Source organism: Ovis aries, chromosome 25, assembly GCF_016772045.2.
Source record: "Ovis aries strain OAR_USU_Benz2616 breed Rambouillet chromosome 25, ARS-UI_Ramb_v3.0, whole genome shotgun sequence".
NCBI lineage: Eukaryota > Metazoa > Chordata > Mammalia > Artiodactyla > Bovidae > Ovis > Ovis aries.
Window position 1 is genome coordinate 32,816,617 of NC_056078.1, and position 17,286 is coordinate 32,833,902.

The window sequence follows — 17,286 nt, forward strand, 5'->3', positions numbered from 1 at the left end:
CAGCAAATTTGGCTCATGGAGGCTACATTCTACTCTTGGCGATCCACAGCCACAGTAAAAGCAACCCCGGCATCCGTTTATAAGGAGTTTATAAGGAGTTCTCACATAACCCTCAGATACATCAGGAGAATCCCAAGCTTCTGGTTCTAAGGCTGGTTCCAGGCTTCATTGCCCACCACAGTAATAGATGCTCCTTTTTTCCTACCATGGATTGTCAAATAGCACAGTGAAGTAGTTATTGTTTTAAATATTCTGTAGAGAGAGAGGAGATCAAATCAGTCAATACTAAAGGAAATCAATCCTGAATATTCATTGGAAGGACTGATGCTAAAGCTGAAACTCCAATACTTGGCCACCTGATGCGAAGAACTGACTCCTTGGAAAAGACCCTGATGCTGGAAAAGATTGAAGGCAGGAGGAGAAGGGGATGACAAAGGACAAGATGGTTCCATGGCATCACCAACTCAGTGGACATGAATTTCAGCAAATTCTGGGAGATGGCAAAGCACAGTAAAGCCTGGAGTGCTGCAGCCTATGGGGTCACAGAATCAGACACAACTGAATAACTGAACAACAGAGAGGGAGATGCGTTCAGTAAGGCTAACTGTCTTGCTTAAAATCTTAAAGTCCAGTTGACCTATTTCAAATCCTAAAAGATGATGCTGTGAAAGTGCTGTACTCAATACGCCAGCAAATTTGGAAAACTCAGCAGTGGCCACAGGACTGGAAAAGGTCAATTTTCATTCCAATCCCAAAGAAAGGCAATACCAAAGAATATTCAAACTACTACACAATTGCACTTATCTCACAAGCTAGCAAAGTAATGCTCAAAATTCTCCAAGTGAGGCTTCAACAGTACGTGAACCGAGAAATTCCAGATGTTCAAGCTGGATTTAGAAAAGGCAGAGGAACCAGAGATCAAATTGCCAACATCCATTGGATCATCAAAAAAAAGCAAGAGAATTCCAGAAAAACATCTACTTCTGCTTCATTGACTACGCCAAAGTCTTTGACTGTGTGAATCACAACAAACTGTGGAAAATTCTTCAAGAGATGGGAATACCAGACCATCTTACCTGGCTCCGGAGAAATCTGCCTGCAGCTCAAGTAGCAATAGTTAGAACTGGACATGAACACAACAGACCAGTTTCAAATTGGAAAAGGAGTAAGTCAAGGCTGTATATTGTCACCATGCTTTATTTAACTTATATGCAGAGTACATCATGCGAAATGCCAGGCTGGATGAAGCACACACTGGAATCAACATTGCTGGGAGAAATATCAATAACCTCAGACATGCAGATGACACCACCCTTATGGCAGAAAGTGAAGAGGAACTGAAAAGCCTCTTGATGAAAGTGAAAGAGGAGAATGAAAAAGCTTCAAGTCAAAAGCTGTGGTACATATACACAATGGAATATTACTCAGCCATTAAAAAGAATGCATTTGAATCAGTTCTAATGAGGTGGATGAAACTGGAGCCAATTATATAAAGTAAGCCAGAAAAACACCAATACAGTATACTAACACATATATATGGAATTTAGAAAGACGGTAATGATAACCCTGTATGTGAGATAGCAAAAGAGACACAGATGAATAGAACAGTCTTTGGACTCTGTGGGAGAGGGCGAGGGTGGGATGATTTGGGAGAATGGCATTGAAACATGTATATTATCATATGTGAAAAGAATCGCCAGTCCAGGTTCGATGCATGAGACAGGGTGCTTGGGGCTGGTGCACTGGGATGACCCAGAGGGATGGGATGGTGAGGGAGGTGGGAGGGGGGGTTCAGGATGGGGAACACATGTACACCCGTGGCAGATTCATGTCAATGTATGGCAAAACCACTAAAATACTGTAAAGTAAATAGCCTCCAATTAAAATAAATAAATTCATATTTTTTAAAAAAGCTTCAAGTCTAAAACCTAGTAAAATCTGACAACCTCTCCCACCAGCCCACACCAAACTACATCATCATATGAAGATGAGACCACATGTAGCAGACATACTGGTACAAGCTGCCAATCAATCACAGCATCCCATCACGCTACCCTATTGGTTGGGCCAATCCTCTAGCCCTAGCCACAGAGGCTGGATCTCACATGGACACGTGACCATAGTTAAGCCAATCAGAATCCTTCCATGAGACTTTTCTGCCTGGTTTAGTGGAGTCAGCTCCCTTTATTCTCTGGTCAGAGGCTGTGAAGATGAAGCCAAGAGGGGCCTGAGGTCATGTTCCAGGATGACATTAATAGAAAACGCCCACGGCATTCAGGATCAATCACCCAAAGGCCATTTACCCCAATCCATTCCAAGGTTTTGGAATATTATACAATCAATCCCTCTTTCCTGTCTAATACAGTTTGAGCTAAGTTTCTGTTGCCTGCGATCATAGGTGCCTGATCTAATACATAGAGGGATAAATAATAACTGCCTTTCTGTTAGAAATCTCATTTCAATCATTACTTTCAAGCTCTTCTATCACTTCCTCTTAACACAATTAAAATAACCAAAGGAGGGCTTCCCTGGTAGCTCAAGGGTGAGGAATCTGCCTGCCAATAAAAGGTCCAGATAACCTCTAATGAATAATAGATAATCCACACCTACAGTCAGCAGCCAACTGCACTCCTCCTACCAGAAACGCCTGGCAGGGTTATTCCTTTTTAGAAAACTCCTTCAGCTTTAATTCCTGACAAGTGTACAAAGCCTAAACTCCAAGTGGTGTATAAACCCCTCGCTCCGCCTAGCCATCATGGTCCTTCTGATTACCTCTGCATCCCCACCCATCTAGAGCCAATGCCAAAGCCCTGCTCACTCAGGCTGGTCTAATTTCTACAACCTGAAAACATACTGCTCCTCTCATGGTCTCTGCTCTTGTTTCTCCCACCCAAAACTTCCTCCTTCCCCTCTGCACGCTCAGAGAACCCCTTCAACACCGTGCTCAAGCCACAACCCCTCCTCGGAGCCTTCCTCGGCTTCTTCAGCAAACACTACTGTCTCCATCCTCTTGATTTGAGCGAAGCCAAGTCAGTCAGCTCACCAGGAAACTCAAGAGGAGGCACAGAGGGCACGAGAGGAGACACTCGGCTCAGGACACACAGGAGGGAGGGCAGCCAGCAGTCGCCCTGTTCTGCCACTTTTGCACCGCTTGAGAGGCCTGCTGGGAAAATAGTCTGGGGAGCCCTCCACGTGTAGATGGTAACTAGAGCCACCGGAGGTGGATGAGTGGGGAGAGCGAGTGGTAGACAAAGTTAGGATGATGATGGGGTGCATGCTCAGTTGTGTCTGACTCTTTGCGACCCCACAGACTGCAGCCCACGAGGATCCTCTGTCCATGGAATCTTCCAGGAAAGAATCCTGGAGCAGGTTGCCACTTCCTCCTCCAGGGGATCTTTCTGGCCCAGGGATCAAACCTGCATCTCTCTCACTGGCAGGCAGATTCGTTACCATCAAGCCCATGGTATTTCTATCGCTCAGTTGATCTGTCTCATAACGTCCCTCTTCTCAGTGTCCCATTCCCCCACCTAGGCAGCAAGCGGCAGGCTGGAATTACATCCTACACACCCTGGCCCTGTCTGCACCAAGTGCAGGACCAGACACTTCAATCCTCCTCAATCACATTTTGCCTCCCAGTAGCTTAGGCAGGCCATGAAGCCCCAACTCACAGACGAGGACCCTGAGGCCCAGGGCCAGGCGGTTGAGGAGCTTCAAGAGAGAAAACCCAGATGCTGGCAAATGAATCAAAGAGAAAAAACAAAGGACCTCATGGGTTCCAAGTGAACAAATCTGATCCTGGTACAACTGCGGGAAAAGCTAGAGACCTGAGCCAGTCAGAAGAGAACAGTTCTCTCCTCTCTACCACCAGCAGGGACAAAGGTACCTACTCCTTTCTTAAATATTCATGTACTGGGATAAGGGAAAGCTACAAAATTCCACAGAGCTCCCAATGCAGGAAATGGCTTGAAGCTGTAATGGGAGGGCCTACCCAGGTAATAGGAAAAACCACCAAGGACATGGAGCGCTGCACTTAGCCTGACTCCAGCTCCCTTCTGCCCTGCGACTTCCAGTCTGTCCTCAGATCTCACAGACAGGCCTAGAACCCTGCGTCCACAGGAAAGGCGGCACTCATGCCACGGGGTGCCACAGGATTCAGTGAGATATTAAAGTATGCTGTAAGATTGAAAATGCGCAATAGCAATGTGCTATCAATTCTGTTACAGAAGTCCCCCTTGCCCCCAGAATAAAACCACACTGTGGTTTCTTAGTCACCTTCAAACTCCAGGCCTAAGCATGGTAGATTATAAATGTCCGGGCTCTCTCTCATTGAGCATGAGCAGAATAGACAAGTTCGATTTGCTTACCTGCCCAGTGCCACCTAGGCCAGTTTCCCCCAGTTCCAGACCCCACATGGGGAGCTGTCAGACATCATTTCCCTGCACCACAACAAAGTCCCGCTTCCCTGGTGGCTCAGAGGTTAAAGCGTCTGTCTGCCTGCAATGCGGGAGACCGGGGTTCGATCCCCTGGAGAAGGAAATGGCAACCCACTCCAGTATGCTTGCCTGGAGAATCCCATGGATGGAGGAGCCTGGAGGGCTACAGTCCACGGGGTCGCAAAGAGTCGGACACGACTGAGCGGCTTCACTTTCCCTTTCACAACGAAGTCCCACAGCACACAAGCGCTAGTACCCAGGGGATGGGCATTCCAGGCCAGGGGTCCACGTGGGATGCGGAATCCAGCAAGGGAGCCCTTAACTGGGTGCTGGCAGCACCTTGGATGGAGAAACAGTGACAAGGGCGCCTCCGCTTGAGGCTGTGGGTCCTTGGGAAGCCAACAGGCTCCTCCCTGGAGCTCCCACAAGAGCCCTGCACTAAGGCTGACGGACAGGGAGCGCTGTGCACCTGTGTGCCAAGTGGAACCTGCTGGGAGAGCAAAGACCAGGACACAGGGCTGAGCCTCCCTGGCTTTGGCTCCTCGGGGATGAAACCAGTGCTTCTATCCTTTCAACCTGAGCAGTCCTTTTAGGCACTGAGCTTTTGCACCATACGAGGGCTCCCTGGCTGCAAGAAAATATGCTGGAAAATCACTGCACAGCAATTCATCCTTTACAAAGATCCCAAGGCTCTGCGGTTTATGTTACACCATGTCATCCCTCACCCCCAAAAGCTCTACATGGCATCTTACCAGGTCAAATGCCATCCTGTTTTTTTCTAAACTATTAACTAAAATTGGGCTTCCCTTGTGGCTCAGTCAGTAAAGAGACCGCCTGCAATGCAGGAGTCCCAGGTCGATCCCTGAGTCGGGAAGATCACCTGGAGGAAGAAATGGCAACCCACTCCAATATTCTTGCTCGGGAAATCCCATGGACAGGGGGAGCCTGGTGGGCTGGTGGGTTACAGTCCATGGGGTCGCAAGAGTCGGACACGACTTAGCGAACAACAACCAAACCAAAATGAACAACTTTCTTTTGAAAAGCTACTACACAGCTCTACACTGTGTTAAAACTAGGGTCTGAAAAGCTGCCCTTGAGAATAAAATCCAAACCTTATTCCATTCTTTCCTTAGAAGTCAGACCAGCTTCCAGAACTTCAGCTCGGAGAAGCCCCACCTTTATCCACCAGGCATGGAAAAGAGAGGGACCTAATTAATGACAATTCATCTATTCCAGAGATTAAAGCTAGCACTGATTCAACACATCCCACCCAGAACTTGAGGCTGCATTCTTTCACCAGCTTCCAGCTTCCTTGATCAATTTCTTCCTTCAAACACAGACAGCTAGACAGACAGCAAGCAATTAAAAAGATACTATGTATAAAATAGGTAAATAACTGGAGAACCTGCTGTGTAACACAGGGAATTCTACACAATGCTTTGTTGTGACCTAAATGGGAAGGAAATGTACAAAAGAGGGGCTATAGGATATACCCTTAGCTGACTCACTCAGTAAAGTGAGAAACTAACAGCAGAAACTACTACATTGCACTCCAATGAAAAAATTAATTTTAAAAAAAGAAAAGAATAAAAAGTTAGCCCAAAGAGATTTCCCTCTGACCTTATTATCCTCATAGCCACATCCAACAGCTCTTCTTAACATCTTCCAAACCATCATCCCAGGAGAGGACTAGGTTGACCAGCATAAATGATCGTAATTGGGGGACAATGCAGATTTGAGAGACGAAAATGCTAGAGTCAGAAACCCACAGTAGAGACAGAGGGCCACCAATGAAACGATCTGCTGTGTAGCCAGCAGTTCGGTCTCTGTATGTCAGCTGCCTTCACTACAAAAAGTTGGTTGAGATGGCCAATATCCAACGGAGCTGTTACCAGGAACAGCTTATAAAATCATCTTAATAACTCAGGCTTTTAACAGCCAAATAAACGGGTCTCATCAGCCTGTGGCCTACAAGCTGTTACAGGCAGTTTGTCAGCCCTCTCCATTCACTTTAAAACAAAGACAAGACACAGAAAAGGTGGCACTTGCTGCTTCCTGGCTCCAAAGGGGTTAAATAAAACAATGGGTCATAATTGGAAACTCCTGGTGCCCAATACTTTGAGCGACTTAACCAGTCCAAGCTGGAGTTTTCTCTCTGGAAAAGTAGGAATCACAGCTCACAGAGTGGTAACAATTAAACGTGACAAAGCAGAGTGCCTGTCACAACAGTAGGTGCCCAACAATTGCGGGCTCTTCCTTCCTCAGAGCTATGCTTTCCTCAGCTTCCCTGTCTAAAAGCCTGGCTTTCCACAATCCCCAAACAGGCCACGCCAAGCCTACCAGTTGTCACCAACTCTCAGTAATACCCACCTACACACACACACACACACACACACACACACACACACACACATACACAGGAATACTCAAGGATTCATCACCCACCATCCAAGGGTACCAGCCACCAGCCTTCCCTCTTCAAACAGCTAGCGCACCCTCAGGGAAAGACCTGAGCCCCAGCAGCTACTACTAAGATTTTCCCATGGTGCAATGCAACTCCCCCCAACTTTTCCCGGCCCAGTTTCCAAAGAAACCTAGCAGGCATTGTGCACAGTCAACCACAAGTCTCGCCGAGCAAAACAGACTTGAGCTCAGAGCAGAGGGAGCTAAGAAAATCAGAAAGTGAAAAGGCACGAGCGGTCCTGAAACCGGGTGCCAGGGACCAAAATTCAGGAGTACCAGCCCTGGCCCGGGTTCTATTCTTTTAGACCTTAACATTGACTGAAGGCTAGCAGAGGTTCTCAAAGGACTGGTGGATGAAGAGTCTTAGAAAAGGGACTGACTAGACATACCTCCGAGGTCGCCCCGCAGGCTGGACCCGGTGGTCTCTAGTGGACCCCGCTGCGTGCCGCGGCACCTGGAGAATGAAGGCCTACAGTGCCGGGCATTGTTCACAGCAAGGGCGGGATTGCAGGAGGTGGGAAGCGGGGGACGGTGGGGGGGTGGTCCACGCACCAGCCCCTCCCCCGGCGGGCTGAAGGAAAGCAAATTTTCCGCGCGGCCAGCGCCAGGTAGATGAATGGCCCTCGCGACCTCCCCTCTCGGAGAACCGGAGAGAGGAGTTGCGGAAGGCGGATGCGAGGGGCCGGGCAGAGGGGTCTGACACTCACCGGCGCCCTCGGCGGGCTGCGGCGGCCCGACGACGCCGTTCAGGTAGAGGATGGGCAGCAGGTGAGGCTGCGTCTTCTCCAGCGCCGCCCGCAGGTCGTGGAAGTGGTCCCGCTCCTTGGCCAGCAGCAGCTTGAGCAGCAGCTCCGCCTTGGCGCCTCCCGCCTCCTCGTCCAGCTGCCGCCGCTCGCCGGGGCTCAGCGCTCCCGCGGCCTCGAGCAGCCCGAGCACGGCCTCCACCTCCGTCATGGCCTGGGCCAGGCTCTGCTGACACTGGGCGAGCAGCTCCCGGCGCTGGGGCTCCATGGTGGCGGCCGCCCCGCCCCGCCCGGCCGGACGGCTCCCGGGCTCCCCGAGGCCGGCGGGCGCGCGCGCGCAGGCGGGGAAGCGGGCGGGCGGGCGGCGTCGGGACCCGGGCGCCTCGGGGCGGCGAGCGCTGGCGGTCGCCCTAGCGCGCCGGGAGCCGCGAGGCCGCGGGGGCCATGCGCCGGGGCCTGGGCGGGCTGGGGGCCCGGGCGGCGAGAGCGCTCAGCAGCGGCCGCCTCCCGGGCTCAGGAGCGCAGCCATGTTGGCGGCGGCGGCGGCGGGACTGGAAGAGGAGGAGGAGGAGGAGGAGACGGAGGAGGAGAAGGAGGAGGCGGAGGTGGGGACGGCGGCCGGGGCGCGCCCCGAGGCCCGGCTCCAGCCGGGCATGCTCCCCCTCCCTCCCCCCCCCTCGGTGCGCGCCGCTCTCTCGCCGGCCCCGCGAGGAAAAACTCGCCCCGAAACGCCGCCCCCCGGACGCAATCACAGCTGCGAGAGGACAAGCGGCGCGGTCGTGCTCGCCAGGCCCCCTCGACGGCTCAGGGCCCGCCCCGGCGCGGCCCGCTCCGTGCGCCCCGGCGCGGCTCACCGGGGCCCCGCGGCCGCCGCCCGCTCCGCCAGGCCCGCGCCCCGCCGCCGCCGGTCTGTCCCTCCGCCCCCCTCTTCTCTCCCCTCCCTTCCCGCGGCCGGCCTTTCAGGAGCCCGGGCGGCCGGCCCCGAGGGGATGGGCGAAGGGGAGGGGTCCCCACCTCCCCGCCCCGAGCCCGCCTGGGAGGCGGGGACACCGCGCGCGCTGGCCCTCCGGGTCTCCGAGGCCCAGGCTCCACCCGCGGTAGAGTTCGCGGAGTTAGGGGCCGGGTGGGAAGCAGCCCGCCCCCTCAGCTAGGCACATGGCCAGCCCCCAAGCTATTGGAGACCCGCTTCAAACAAAGCCCTGCCCCCCGGTCTAGCGTTTTCTAATCTGAAATACTCCACAATCAAGCCTGGAGACAACTGAGGGCATGTCCCCTAAACTTGGCCACCTCCAAATTTAGACCTCCCCCAAATCTGTGAGCTATCCCCACTCACTGTAAGGAGCTCTTATATAGAAAATGATGGTGGTTTAGTCGCTAAGTCGTGTCCGACTCTTGCGACCCCGTGGACTGTAGCTCGCCAGGCTCCTCTGTCCCTGGGATTCTCCAGGCAAGAATACAGTCCCAGGGACAGAGGAGCCTGGCGGGTACTCTTGCCTGGAAAATCCCAGGGACAGAGGAGCCTGGCGGGCTACAGTGCATTGGTAGGCAGATTCTTTACCGACTGAGCTGGGAGGGAAGCCCTATATAGAAAATATCCCAGCGTTATCCCCTGAGACCGAGTTAATCAGGATTTATGCCTCACCCGCATTTTAGATGGTTGGTCCCCAGTGTCTAAAGAAGCGGGATGTTGGAGCAAGAGATGGAGGGATGGGTTGCTGGAAGAACAAGAGAGCGGTGGGGTGTGCTGTGGAGCCACCGCGTCTCTTTGGCAAGAGAAGTGCTCTCCTTCCTAGATGTCACCCCAGATTCCAGCTAGTCTCTGGAGAAGGTAAATCCATGGGCTGCAGAAGCCTTGCTTCCCTGATGGCCTCAATGAGGATCTACACTTGGGCTCCAAGTTCAAGAAGGTCTCCTGCCCTTGCGGACACATACCATTTACCTCCTGACCACAGGAGGAGGTCCTTAAGAGCTGGACTCCCAACTGGGCACTTCCAATAATCCCACCCGGCTAGTGTAGAGTGGAAATCCCAGGGCTGGTGCATTCATTGAGTGAAGCTCATTTACAAACCCTGGGGATCACAGGGGCCTTCTCTGCTGTCACACCCACCACCAGCATCGCCACTTCCCCGCTTCCCCTCATCAGCAGCTTTCTTCCATGCTGCTTCTTTAGGGGGAGGAGTCACTTTTATTCAGTGGAAACAAACTCTATGTATAGTGATTGGAACAAAAGTACCAGAGTTTGCACTTCGGTTTTGGATTTCCTTTTAAGTAGCTACATGGTGTGGAAGCAAATCAATTGCCCCTGGCTGTTCTCAGTTTTCTCCTGAGAAAAACAAGATGAGGGGAGAGTGTATCCCATCAGGGGATATGAACAAGCTCAAGGGTGTCGATGAAGCTTTTGAAATTATCTAAACCTTTTTTGTAGACACATGTTGTCTACAATGGGCTTCCCTGATGGCTCAGGGGTAAAGAATCTGCCTGCCAATGCAGAAGACGCAGGTCCAATCCCTGGGTCGGGGAGATCCGCTAGAGAAAGGAATGGCTAACCCACTCCAGTATTCTTGCCTGGAGAATTCCATGGACAGAGGAGCCTAGCAGGCTACAATCCATGGAGTCGCAAAAGAGTCAGACACGACTGAGTGACCAGACAACAACAACAACAACAACAAATTGTCTACAATATGTATTTTTCTGGGACAGGAGTCCGTGACTTTCTTCTAATTCATTAAGGGCTTCACGACCCAAAGTGGACCCAAAATGGTGGAACTCAACTCTTTTCAGAGGACTCCCTTCTTAGGTAGTATGGGCTTCTATAACTGAGCAAAGTTCTAGGGGATGGGAAGGCTATTCTATTGCCCAGTGCCCGGGGTCTAGACCAGCTCCCTCCCTGCCCTTCCCACTCCTGCCCCTGAAAGGTGGCTCCCCCTTCTGGTGACCTGTTCCCCTACATCCTAAATCATCTGCAAAGGCATCCACTCTTCCGGACACACTGGGAGCTCTGTTCCTAGCTGGATTAACTAGAAATCTAGGGGTGGGAGGGAGGTGGAACGGAAGAGGAGAAGTTTGGGAGACTAATTTGGTCTGTGGTTAGAACAAACTGTGACTAAGTCCTAGGTCCAAAGGGTGCCTGGGTAGGAGAGGGAAGGAGGGAGGTACCATCTCCCAGTAACCCCTAAAAAGAGGTGAGGAGCTTGGGTGCTGTGTCCCTGGAAGCTTTCCCAGGAAGCAGTGAGGAAGTCCATTTGCTATGCGTGCTTTCTCCCAGGGGCTACAGAGTGATAGATGATTACTTTCAGCAGACCCTTTATTGGAAACTCGGGGGTTTTATGCAAAACATAAATTCTGGAGGAAATCATTTACTTTATAAACATATTCAACCGTAGGAGTTCTTTAGCCAGTGACCTTGATATGACCTTGCATTTCTGTAGCATTTTAACTCCTCTAGGGCATCTTCCCTCACACCGTTCCCTTTGTGCCCTGTTCTAGGTTGAATTGTGTCATCCCCCTCTCAAAAAAAAAAAAAAAAATGTTTGAGCCCTGACTTCCAGCACCTGTGAACATGACCTGATTTGGAAATAAGGTATTTGCAGATGTAATCAAATTAAAACAAGGCCATGGGACTTCCCTGCTGGTCCATTGGTTAAGAATCTGCCTTGCAACGCAGGGGCCACGGGTTTGATCCCTGGTCAGGGAACTAAGATCCCACATGCCGCAGAGCAATTAAGCCCATGCACCACACTCCCGTCAATGTGTCACAATGAAAGATCCCACATGACACAGCAGAGCTCCCCCGACTAAGGCCCGACACAGTCAAATAAATATTTTTAAAATGACATTATATTGGATTGTTGTTTAGGCACTCAGTCGTGTCCAACTCTTTTGTGACCCCATAGACTGTAGCCCACCAGGCTCCTCTGTCCCTGGGATTTCCCAAGTAAGAATACAGGAGTGGGCGGCTCGATTAGGGGGCCCTAATCCAGAATCTAATGTTCTTAGAGAAAAGGGAAATTTGGGCACAGACACACATAAGACCATGTGAAGACAGAAGCAGAGGTTGGAGTGCTATATCTACAAGGCAAGAAACGCCAAGGATTGCCAGCCATCTCCAGAAGCTGCGGAAAGAGGCCTGAAATAGACTCTCCTGCAGAACTTCCCAGTAGGAACCAATTCTGCCAGCACCCCTATTTCTGACCTTCAGCCTCCAGAACTGTGAGCTAGTAAGTATCTGTCATTTTAAGCTCCCCCAACAGTTTGTGGTAACCCACTCCAGTATTCTTGCCTAGAGAATCCCACTGACAGAGGAGCCTGGTGGGTCCATGGGGTAGAACAGAGTCAAACACGACAGAGCGACTGAACAACCACAACAGTTTGTGGTAACCTCGTACAGCAGTCCCAGGAAGCTAACACAGTCTCATTACAGTGGACAAAGACTGCTGTCCCCGTTTTCCACATCTCCTGGTCTCCTCACTCTTCTTCTGCCTAAGAATTTCTCTATGGATTTGTAGACCTTTCCTCCTTCTGATCTTAGAGGAAGAGGGCCGCTCCTCCTTGACAACAGCCCTCCAGACTCTGGAGAGAATCTTTGCACGCCCTCCCTGCACACAGACACACACACAAATGGCCTCCCTTTCCCTTTGTCAACAAACAGGCCTGAGTCTCCCCATTCTCAAAGGGGCCCTTCCCTCTCTTGTGTCCTCAGGAAAGAACCAGTGCCTGACAACAGAACCTCCACATGCTCATGGACCCCATGTCCCTCGGTTGGCGCTTTGCAAACTGACTGCTGAGAACAATTCCCCCTAGAGAACTGCTCCCCCCACTTAGGTCTCCTGACACCACCCCAAGGCCTTTCCTTCACTCTGGAGCAGGACAGACTTGAGCTCAGATCCCAGCGCTGACACTCACTCCCTAGATAACCCTGGGCTAGTTAACATTTCTGAGCCTCCATTTCTGCCTCTCAGCCTTGGGACTGAACATTCCCCTTTGGTGGAGTTACTAGGAGTATTCAGTGATAGGACTTATACGAAGCCCTCAGTATGTGGCAGGCATATGAACCCCGTAACGCAGTGCTTGATCAGGCAACTACAGCAGTGGGCATGCCTGATTTATTTACTTTTTAAATATTTACTTGGCTGCACCAGGTTTTAGCTGTGGTATGCAAATTCTTAGTTGTGGTATGTGGGATCTAGTTCCCTGACCAGGGATCAAACCTGGGCCCTCTGCATTGGGAACATGGAGTCTTAGGCACTGGGCCACCAGGGAAGTCCTAGAATGCCTGCCTTGTAGAATGGCTTTGCACCTTGTTAGCTGGGTGGTTGTTGTTGTTTAGTTACCAAGTCATGTCTGAGTCTTTTGAGAACCCTGTAGCCTGCCAGGCTTTTTTGTCAATGGAATTTCCCAGGTAAGAATACTGGAATGGGCTGCCATTTCCTCCTCCAGGTGAATCTTCCCAACCCAGGGATTGAACCTGGGTCTCCTGCATTGCTGGTAGAGTCTTTACCACCGAGCCACCTGGGAATCCTATCAGCTGGATGACACTGGATAAACCTCTTTGTGCCTCAGTTTCTTCATCAATTGATGAGGGATAGTGTCAAGCATTATATCAAAGGAGTTAATGCTCAATCAATAGCAGGCTTCCACCATCTCATCTGTCTGTCTGAAAGGAAAGGCTCCCTGTAGCAAGTAGCAACAGGTTTTCAGCAGTTGTTTTTAGGCTTCTGAAAGCATGGTGTGGGCTCCAGCAGAAAGACGTCTATTTCACTTCTATTCAGAGGACAGGTGAGGACAGGGGCCCTTTCTCTGCTGTTCTCTGCTGTACCCGCCTCCCATAATGCCTGGCATGTGGTGGTGGGTGCTCAGCTGATACTTTTTAATTAACAAGTGAACAGAATGAATGAATGAATGAATGAATGAGTTGTGCACTAAGGCCCTGCTTCAAAATATTATATGTGCTTAAAAAAAATGGAAAGATGAGGAAAGAGAGCCTCTGGAAAAGGAGCAGCATCAGAAACATCGTAAGAGAGGTTGTATTCTTGCTTGGAAGTTTCCACAGGCAGAGGAGCCTGGCAGGCTATAGAAGGTGGGGCCGCAAAGAGTTGGACATGACTGAGTGACTGAGCACCGAGAGGGGGCCACATCTGCAGGCAGGGGGCAGGCTGGGGGCTCCAGGCAGAGCCACCACCCCTGGAGGGCTAAGCACCAGGACCCCATCCTCTCCTGCACTGTCCTGCCCTGTCCTGCATACATCCTTGGCTCACAAGACCCCACTAAAGATGCGTCTCCTCAGAAATCCATTCCCCAGCTTAGTGTAAGCCCTGAGGGTGGGCATGGCCCACTCCACGTTTCTGCAAGCACAGTCTTACTGAGAATTTTAACCCTTTGATTCAGAGTTGATTCTTCACATTTCAACTTAGATGTTACCAGCTTTAGGAAGGTAACATGCTTTACATGCCTTCCTGACTTCCTCTAGAAAGGGCTAGATGTTTCTGCTCCTAGCTAGACTGCAACTTTTTACCTCCCCTTTATTAACATTTATCAACACTCATCCTCAAAATTGCTTCCCAGGTGACTCAGTGGTAAAGAATCTGCCTGCCAGTGCAGAAGATGCAGGTTCAAGCCCTGGATCAGGCAGATCCCCTGGAGGAGGAAATGGAAACCCACTCCAGTATTCCTGCCCGGACAATCGCATGGACAGAGGAGCCTGGCAGGCTACAGTCCATGGGGTCACAAAGAGTCAGACGTGACTAAGCGCGCAAGCATGTATGTGCATCCTCAAAACTGCCCGTTTACTTCTCTCTATCCCCTTGGTACACAGAATGCACCCTCACAAAGATGTCCATGCCCTAGTCCTCAGAGCCTCCAAATATGAAATATATTATGTTCCACAGCTGAAGGGACTGAGCAGATGTGACTAAAGCGACAAACTTTGAAAGCGAGAGCACAGCCTAAATTATCCAGGTGGGCCCGATCTAATCAAAGCAGAGAATTTTCTCAGGCTGGAGCCAATAGAAGGGGAAACTGGAGAGATTCCAAGCATAAGAAGGATGTGACATGCCTTTGCCAGCTGAGCTATAGGAGTCCACATGCAAAGGGGGCAGAGAGAGGGTCTAGGAATGAAAGGTGGTCCCCAGCTGGCAAAATAATAGGGATAGCAGTCTTGAGACAGCAAGAACCTAGGTTCTGCCCACAATCGGAATGAGCCTGGAAGTGGATTCTTCCCATGACCGACCAATTAGAGCCCACCTGGACAGCGTCTTGGCTTTTACCCTGGCGAGACCCTGGGTGGAGAAAACCAGCCCAGCTGTCTGGACCTTGGACCCACAAAGCTGTGAGATCTTAGATGTAGGTTGTTGTAAAGTCTGTAGCGATGTTGTTATGGCAACAGAAGACTAAAGCTCTTCTGGGACAGAAACAACACCCACTGGAGAATCCCCAGTCGCTGCCAGAGTGCCTGCCCCCTGGTAGGCCCTCAAAAAACGGCAACCTGCTCCTCCACCAGGGCTTACTTTGGGGGTAATTTTTTATGGTGTCTTTGGAAAACAGAATCCAGTCCTCCAACAGCAACTGGTGGGGAAGTTTTCAAAGGAAGATCCTTAGAAACCGGGCCTTCTCTGCAGGCTGAGTGAGCTGGAGCCCCAGAGGCCTCTTGACCCTGGACTTTCCCAGTGGGTGAAAGACAGCTGTTCCTTGGAGAAGAAACAGATCCTTGTGTCTGCTCCCTGGATGCAGCCCCCTCAGAGGTAAGCAAGGCTGCCTTCGAGAGGGAGTATGTGCGCGTGTGAGCACATGCCCAAGAGTAAGGGCGTTGTGGGCAGGAATGGGGCTGTTCCAGTGTGAGCGTGGTATGAGCGGAGAAGCAAGACTTCCCAGGATCCTTTTATCGTTATACCCTGGAAATTGCAGGTGGCGCAACCTCTGAGATATGACATTTCAAAGGATTTCCTTGAAGAATTCCTTAAAAGAATGAACTCTCCTGGGATGCCAAAAGTGGAATTCTATTTATGAAAACACCACCTTTCACATAGCTCTTTAGGAATGCTATGATGATGAAGTGAACTACACCTGTTCAGAAAAACACTAGCTTCAGCTTGGCTCTTGGTAGCATCTCAGATTGTGAAGACATTTTTCTTCCAGACTGTTTTTGCTCTTAGTTCAGGAAAACTCAGAGGCAAATGCTCTAAGATTTTGAAACAAGTAATCGGAGAGTGGCTCATACCTAGTGATGAAGCTTGCCTGGAGTGCAAGGACAGGTTGAAATTCTGAGTGAGATCAGAGATTCAAAGCACTTAAGAACCTTAGAAAGGAGCCCACCTGCTCCTGGTGCCCATCACCATGCTCAGGAATGCCCTAATGGAGCGCTTCCATCTTTCTGGTCTAAGCCAAGGACTGACGCTAGTCTGAGAGGTCCACTGTCTCAAAGAGCAAAGGATGACAGTTGCCCTTTCCTGAGTGCTAAGTACACACTGGGCACTGTACCGAAGGCTTTCCGTACCGTCCGAATTCCTCTCACTACACCCATGGGCCATAAGAACTACGATCAGCTCCCTGTTACAGAGGAGGGACCCAAGGCCGCTCCCAGCCCTCCTAGCTGTGTCTCCCATCTTGCAGGAGAGAGAAAATCCCTAGGGTAAGAGAGTGGCTGAGAAGCCTCAGAAGAGTTTTTTTAAAAAATAATCATTTCTTTATTTTTGGCTACACTGGGTCTTGGTTGCGGTGTGCAGGCTTTCTCTAGCTGCGTGAGTGGGGGCCACTCTTCATTGTGGCGCGTGGCCTTCTCATGGTGGTGGCTTCTCTTGCTGCAGGGCACAGACTCTGGGTAACACACAGGCTCAGAGTCGCAGCGGGCAGGCTCCAGAGCCCGGGCTCAGTAGCTGGGGCACGTGGGCTTTAGTGGCTCCACGGTGTGTGGAGTCTTCCTGGACCAGGGATTGAACCCATGCCCCCTGCACTGGTAGGCAGATTCGTATCCCCTGCACCCCTGGGGAAGCCCTCAGAAGAGCTTTGGACAGTGCGTCAGTACTACCCCTGCCAGAATGTATAATAAACTGGTATAGCCACTATGGAAAATAACATGGAGTTTCCTCAAAAAACTGAAAACACAGTTGCCATATGATCCTACAGTCCCGCTCCTGGGCATGTACCCAGACAAAACTACAATTCAAAGAGACACGCGCACCTGTACGTTCATTGCAGCGCTATTTGCAATAACCAAGACATGGAAGCAACCTGAGTGTCCATCGGCAGATGAGAGGATAAAGAAGATGTGATACACGTCCACAATGGAATACCACTCGTCCCTAAAAAAGAATGAAGTAATGCCATGGGCAGCGCCTCGGATTGCTGGAGATTAGCATACTAAGTGAAGTAAGTCAGAAAGACAAGTACCGTATGATATCATTTGCATATGGAATATGAAATACCAGACAAATGAACATATCTACGAAACACAAATAGTCACAGACATAGGAAACAGGCCTGTGGTTGCCAAGCGGAGGGAAGGATTGGGAGTCTGACATTAGCAGATCCAAACTATTACATATAGGATGAATAAATAACAGAGTCCTAATGTATAGCACTCTACAGGAACTCTTTTTAATATCCTGTGGTAAGCCATAATGCAGGAGAAGATATATAATTGAATCACTTTACTG

At 50.7% G+C, this 17,286-nt stretch overlaps 1 protein-coding gene across 8 annotated transcripts in view; it reads right to left on the reverse strand.

Moving 5' to 3' along the window:
• DLG5 (discs large MAGUK scaffold protein 5) overlaps nt 1-8,171 on the reverse strand; it is a 120,670-nt gene extending 112,499 nt beyond the window's left edge. For 7 of the 8 annotated variants that reach the window (XM_042240982.1, XM_027962304.2, XM_015104464.3 and 4 more), the window contains exon 1: nt 7,604-8,171. In XM_042240982.1, the coding sequence (XP_042096916.1) occupies nt 7,604-7,907 (304 nt within the window). In that variant the 5' untranslated portion in view covers nt 7,908-8,171. Of the gene's footprint in view, nt 1-7,285 lie in introns of all 8 variants that reach the window. The other variant, XM_060406549.1, reaches the window with a different exon arrangement.
• Between the last annotated feature and the right edge of the window lie 9,115 nt (nt 8,172-17,286).